At 38.9% G+C, this 6,891-nt stretch overlaps 2 protein-coding genes across 2 annotated transcripts in view; one reads left to right on the top strand and one right to left on the bottom strand.

Annotated features, from left to right (window-relative positions):
* YIPF4 (Yip1 domain family, member 4) overlaps nucleotides 1–5,664 on the bottom strand; it is an 11,431-nt gene extending 5,767 nt beyond the window's left edge. The window contains exons 1-3 of the mRNA XM_010004595.1: nucleotides 5,658–5,664; nucleotides 4,085–4,238; nucleotides 1,130–1,301 (exon numbers count right to left, since the gene is read on the bottom strand). Of these exons, the coding sequence (XP_010002897.1) occupies nucleotides 1,130–1,301; nucleotides 4,085–4,238; nucleotides 5,658–5,664 (333 nt within the window). The remainder of the gene's footprint in view (nucleotides 1–1,129; nucleotides 1,302–4,084; nucleotides 4,239–5,657) is intronic.
* A 1,001-nt stretch (nucleotides 5,665–6,665) lies between these two features.
* The window catches only part of NLRC4 (NLR family, CARD domain containing 4), a 12,181-nt gene continuing 11,955 nt past the window's right edge, over nucleotides 6,666–6,891 (top strand). The window contains 1 exon segment of the mRNA XM_010004597.1: nucleotides 6,666–6,809. Coding sequence (XP_010002899.1) covers nucleotides 6,666–6,809 — 144 coding nt within the window.

A 6,891-nucleotide genomic window follows, 5' to 3' on the forward strand; every position in this document is an offset into this window, starting at 1 on the left:
GTTCACCTAGTCTAGATGTTGTCATTCATTCTGTTGATAGCTACTAGCTTTCCCTTCTCAGACATGTACAACACTCTTACGTCTGTATGGTAAATCCACTGTTCCTAAGAAACATGAGACCTACTGTTCATGTAGAGTAGGTACATGAAATGCAGAAGGTAGATTATCTGTCATGGGATCAAGGAATGGTACTTGTTTGCCTAGGAGACACCTCAGTGGTCCATACTGAATAATCCAGTGGTTTAGTCTACTCCAAGTCTCTCAGAAACAAGATGCTAATAGTGAATTCTTAGTCAGCATTTGGTACATGGTATGGAAGCCAGAGGTTTCAAAGGAAGTGATTTTATCTCACAAGTTGCAGAAATCCTTGCATAAGCCCATTCTGCTACTTGACATTTGGCTTACTGCTATACTACATTGTATCTTAAACAACAATAACCAAACATATAAACATTTCTGAAGCAGGACCATCTAGGCTTACATTTAAATTGTGACTATAGATGTTACCACTTCTCTATTTCAATCTGAACATAAAGAAAAAGACTAATGGTGTTTAAGGAGGTCAAATAAATCTGCACAAGGCCTCTGAATAGCTATTCACCCTAGACTTCAGAAGGAAGTATGGAAAAAGTCTATTGATCAGAGGGAAGTTATTTGACTGTAACTGAGCAGGGAGGACAAAACAGCAAATGGTACTAATGAAGATTCAATATACCAGATAACAGCAGTGACATAGTATGAATTAAACAAGTAGCTTTATTTGACAGCAAAATTCATGGCATCCAAACTAATGTTTTTTTTAATAAAAAGCACATTAATTGAAGGTCATAAATTAAATTGAAAGATTAATTAATATGACTATAAACCCATCAGATCTGTTTCCTCTAGAAACCAGATCTTTTCTTTGTTTTACTGTATAAAAATAAGCCTGACATTTCATCACACTTAACTTATCTGTAGGCTATTTCATACATTTCTTAATTCTTACACATTAACTTGAGAAACATTTCAAATGCTCTGCATCAGTTGGTGAGGAAAAGATTTTCTAAGTAAGAATACTAATTGCTCAGCAATCATGTCCCCAAATTCAGTTTAGATTTCCTTTTAGGTAGAAAGTTTTTATACCTACCTTAAATTGTCCATATAATGAAATCATTGAGAAGAAGAGGACAACTGCCAGAGGACCCCAAAAGTCTGGATTGTCTCTCACTACCTGCCTATTAAACCCAAGAGATGGCATAGGCATCAACACACATCGAATTTTGTAGTAAATATCCTTCAGATCAATGTCAAGTTCTTCCCTGAAATTGTAAAGCAGGAAAGCATTACTATACACCACAATAATAAAACGGAGCATAAAAAATTAAGTTGTGGAACAAGCCATAAGTTATAAAGCAAGTCTCCTGTCACCCATAAGGCCTTCTGAAGCCATGACTAGCAAAGCAACAGCTTGTTCACAACAAAGCAACACCATACCTTCATCCTGCATTCAGTAACTGGCGTGACACAGCGAGATACATTTAATTACTCAAAAATCAATTACATGACTGAAAATAGAAAACGTACACGATGAAGCCTAACAGTCAACATTACAACAGTAGATCTGTTTTCTGACATGCAGGAACACATGACATTTTCACACCACTGTACCTACTTAAAAGTCAAAGCCATGCATACACAAGTATGCCTGTGTATTCCTATGCTGAGCAGTCTGCCATGAGCACACTCATTATGGAAAGATTTTATTTTGAACTCTACAGGAAAGAATACCTTTATATTTACTAAACCTAAACCATTCAAAATACATCAGGTAAAACTTTTTATTTTTTTAATAAAATGAGGTTTTACTTCCTTCAACAACAGTAGTTTTCAGCAACCCACATTATACTAATTGTTCAATTGTTTCCAATATAGGTAAAAATAAATAAAAGCAAATTAAACTAGGAATAAATTCTAACAACAGATCTGGATGTTCTCCAATTGCCTTTTCCACTCCCTGCTACAAACTATCTGTAAGCAGCTACAAATTGACCAGAAGATTCTTCTGCATGGGAGGCTCTTAACTGGTAGATCATCTTGTGATTACCCTAGCAGGGAAGGAAGCAGACTTTCCAAGTCATGGGCAGTTTTACTTCTTTAAGTTTATGCATGGAACCTTAGGACAAAACTGTATGCTAGTGTTTTCCTTATGCAGTCACGACTGAGGAGCTCTGAAGAGCTGCAAGAAACTTCCTGGCATATGCTCCTCTGCTCTACATTTTAAGAGCAGTGGAGAAAAACAGAATCCTATCTTAGGTCCTTTAAAGAAAGTTTTGTACAAGACTTTGAGTTATGGCTTTTTCCTCAGAAAAGCTGAAGCAAGAAATAAACACAAAGACATAATTCACCACAATTTCTCTTTAAAATAAATAAATACTGCTCATTGAGTCTTTCAAGGAAATGTTGGGATTGCTATTACTGAAACTATTTCAGAATTAGTATTACTAACCTGTGACCAAATAACAGAAATTGTTCTTTAATGCATCCCTGAACCTGAGGAGTAGACTAGAAGCCTCTGCTTCCCTCCATTTAAACAGGTTGTACCATTCCTGTATTTTACTCTGAAGATTGTGTAGAACAAATATTTCCTGTCTGGAAGTAATTATTTGTAATCACCTGAAGCTTCTGACAGCTTCTCATGTGAATAAACTGTCTTTGGCATGAAGCTGACAGCTAGCTCACCTAAGATGTGGTGGTAGCTGTAACAGGAAGCAAGTGTCTGGAGTATGGCCGCCCAAGAAAGAAAAAAATAAATCTCACTCTATTGAACAAGATGTTTGCGCAGTAGCACCATGTTGGTGAAATTCCTTCAGCTGGCTGCTATTCTTTAAATCCTTAGCAGGACTTAGGTTGCAAGGCTTCACAACAATGTGTTCTGGGAACAATCAGAACTGAATAAAAACTGCTACATGAAAGTCAGATTAAGGTCTTCTCTGTTAGGATGATACATTCATCCTGTTTGCCCCAAGCTAACAATTTGCCTGGCACACTCTCCTCACTTCCAGCAATCAACAGCTTGGAACACCTAGCTGTCTTGGATTCACAAACTTGGTTTTGGTGGTATAAAAGGCTACACAAAGGAGGTTCATATGTTTTCACCTTAGTACACCATTCCATCTCTAAATGAGAAGGGAAAGGTTTACAGAACAGATTTATTAACACAAGGAGCTTCTTCTGCACACTTTATGAAACTTGAAAAATACTTTAAATTAAACTCTCCAGATATTTGTCCTCTCCCAACACTCAGAGTTCTCCAGAGTACTGTTCTCATGACTCAGGTTTTTTTAAAGCATTATTCTCTTCAATTCACACAAAAAACCACAGAGACACAGAGAATGAAGATGCTTAAGGGCAAAACAAGGACTACGATCCAGGCTGCCTGATTCATAGTGCAGTAACCTTAAGATGCAAACTTTCCTCAGCCAACCACGCTCCTGTGAACAGAACAAGGGATGTTGATACTTTCTGTTTTAAGGGCTTTGTTGTCTTTCAACATTAACACCCTTTTAATCTAACTTTATAATAGATGACAGCACCAAAGATTGTGCTACATTGCTTCTATCATCCCTACTGTAATAAGCATGATTTACAATTCATTCACTTCAGAGTACATGACAGAATTTACTTAGATTTACTTAACACAGTCTTTCCACAGGACTGTCTTTGCCTCTGATTCCTTAATAGGATGAAGAAACTTGCAACATCAACGCAAAAGATAAATAGAACACAATCTAATTTTTTAAACCATGAAAAGGTCAACAGATAAGAGCAGAAAAAGGCAAAAAAGCTTTATACTTCTAGAGGTTAATAACAAGGAATTTTACTTCCTCCTTCCTTCCTCTCCCACAGTGTAAATAATAAACATCTCGTTTACACTAAAAATAAAACCCATAATGAGATATGTAATTATTTCATTCCTGCACCAGGAAACACTAAGGAGTCAAGAATTTGTCAAGCTGAGTGTAGGACAAGTTGAGAGACAAGTTTTTTTTTTTCCCCAAAAACAACTAGTAAAGACAGATAACCAAAAATACTTATGACCTACAGGAGAGGCTTGTTATCTTCTGGGTCGTCATCTTCCACTTCCAGAAGCCAGCCATACCCTCTCTGTCTAAGGAATGTACTTGCAGTAGATTCTTTGATGAATTCTCCTCCAAGGTTTAGCTTAACATCTGGAGTTGCTATGGAGCCACTAAGATCTTAGAGAAAAAGGGAGAGAAAGATACACCTTTTTATGTCTTGCCAAAATCCATTTGGTTTCCAAAGTACTAGACGATAAACAACGGACATATAAAGCTACACGTGCTGGTCATCACCATGAAACATTCAAGTTATAGCATAAAATTATACTTTAACAAACACATAATTTGAAGGGGTACTTCTGGTTTCAATGTTATAGTAACAACATTGGTTTATGTCTCAAATTACCAAGCTTTAGCTTCTAGATGGAACTCTAGTTTTGATGACAGTGTTATGGTATGACAGAAATGCTTCAATTTGTGCTTTATCACTCAGCACTTAAAGGCATAAAAGGAGTAAACCAATTAAAGTCTCATCATACTTTAAGTTGTGAATTATTTACTTTTTTTTGCTGACCATACTACACATCTTTTGGAGTCCGTTCCTGCACAGTGGCATTGGTTCAGCTTTTTTGTACAATTTTTCATGAAAGAAAAGCATTCGTAGGTATTTTTCCTTTGTAGCCTGCCTTTAACATAGATTCCCAATATTTGCTAAAACAGAGAAATCCAAACAGAAGCACAATTTTTTTTCTGTACAAACCTTATAACAAGTATATCAAGAGGCAAAAACTCTCCTTTCCTCCAAAACCTTTTCACCTCATCAATGAAAATATTATGTTGGTTTTTTCCATTATTGTGTGTTCTTCACACAATAAATTCCTGGAAACACAATTCCCAAAACAACTACCTATAGAAAGTATTTCTGAAATGCATACTCACAGAGGCAAGCCAACCAATATTAGATTACATTTGTGACATCTTCTATCAAAATGCAACCTAGTTTTATAGAAACAAAATTTTTACAGTGACAGAATTACAGTCTTCAACCAGCATGTATGAAGCATTCACTGAACACTCAGTATTGCAATTAATTTAAGAGTAATTTCCTTCCCAAATCAGCCTGCTAGGCTACTCAAGCTGAAATTTAAGCTTCTCCATAAATGCTATTCAGCTGTTTCAGAATCATGAGAGCTAATGGTCCACTGCTTTGATTCACCATCTTTGAAATACCATCTGTGCAGGATCCTTGCAAAGATCACTGTAACTTAAATAATTTCTCTTTCCTCTTCCAAGTATGGGCACACATACACTGTTCTCACCAGCCACAAGCAAAGCCTTCCTCTGCTGTTTAGTGAGAGAGGAAAGAAGAAATATGTATTCTTAACATGAGGGCATCAAGCTAGAGAAAGCCCCCGGAGTTTTCTATTGTCACTCGGAACCTTTTGTAAATTAAAAGTATTTTTTTCTTCTGTAATATAACACTGCTTTGTAATGAGAGGTTCTTGCTACTCTTTGTGCACAGGTGTGGCCATCAAAATAAGCAAACAATAACAGTCCAACCAGCCATTTATTTCTCCTTTCATAGCGACAGCTGACTCGCCATCCTGAGACAGGGAAACTTTTATGCAAGTCATATTTACCAAGACTCCATCAAGCAGTCAATGATCTTAAGTATATTGTATATAACATGATCTTAAGTATATTTTGCGAGACATCTCAGGAGGGACATAGAGCTGCAGAAACCAAGGAAAAGACGACCCACCATCTCCTCTTCTACCAACTGCTTTGAATAAGGCAGTTTACAGCAGGCCAGCCAAGTGCTGGAGAATCTGCCAAAAATTCATTGTTTGCTAGAGGTAGAGTGCCTTCCTGGCTCCTGGCTCTAGCAGACCACCACAGAAGCAAAACTGAGGTATCTCACATACCTCATCTTAACCAGGCATTGTGGAAACACAGTTTTCAAGACAGTCTTTGCCCTCAATTTTGAAAAGGCAGTACAAGAGACAAACCCTGAACCAGTCTGTGTTCATAAAGCACACAGAACTGAGCCAAATTTGGCACATCCTCCTGGGAAGGAACTTATACTGGACTGGGTTCAGTATTACTCAACTACTACTTCAAGCAGGAATCTTTCCAGAGATACATGGATCGTTTTTCAGGCTGAAGTGGAGAAGAAAACCAAAACAAACAGACCATCATCACCAAAAAGCCAAAGCCGAGACTGCACCTGTTGATTAGTATTCCTTGACAAAAGGACTGTGAAGTTAACAAAAAACCTGGCATTCTACAGTAGCTTTTCCACATCAATAATTCTTTTCCAGGGTGGGGCACATGAGTCATGATTTACACCATCCCCTACACACAATTACAATGGTAACTAAACACATAAAGTAGAATGGTTGTTGTTAAAACAGGTAGAGCCTAAAAGCTCGTTCTCCACCAGAACAAGCTACCACAGCGTTGACTTCTGCACGTTCATTCTCGCGGTCTCGGGGCAGATCTTCCCGGCGGGCTGGCGCCCCGCAGCTGTTGGTGCAGCAGTTCCGTGCAGCGGGCCCCGAACTACACGCAGGGCTTCCTTAACCCCCTCACAGCCGTGCTGAGATGAGACGCAACACCCAGACTCGGGCACAGCACCGCGGTGTAACGCGGACACACGGCACAATCTCCACGAGACACCAAACGGCGCTGCCCGCGACGCCGCGCAGAGGAGCGCTCCGTGAGGCGACCTGGTCACGGCAACGTCAGGTCGCCGGGCGGTGACGGCTCCACCGGAGCGCTACGGTCGGTTTGGCAGCCCCGGCGCTTCCTCCAGGAGGACAAAGCAGCC

This window comes from Chaetura pelagica, unplaced genomic scaffold (genome assembly GCF_000747805.2).
Source record: "Chaetura pelagica isolate M959 unplaced genomic scaffold, ChaPel_1.0 scaffold278, whole genome shotgun sequence".
NCBI classification, from domain to species: Eukaryota; Metazoa; Chordata; class Aves; order Apodiformes; family Apodidae; genus Chaetura; species Chaetura pelagica.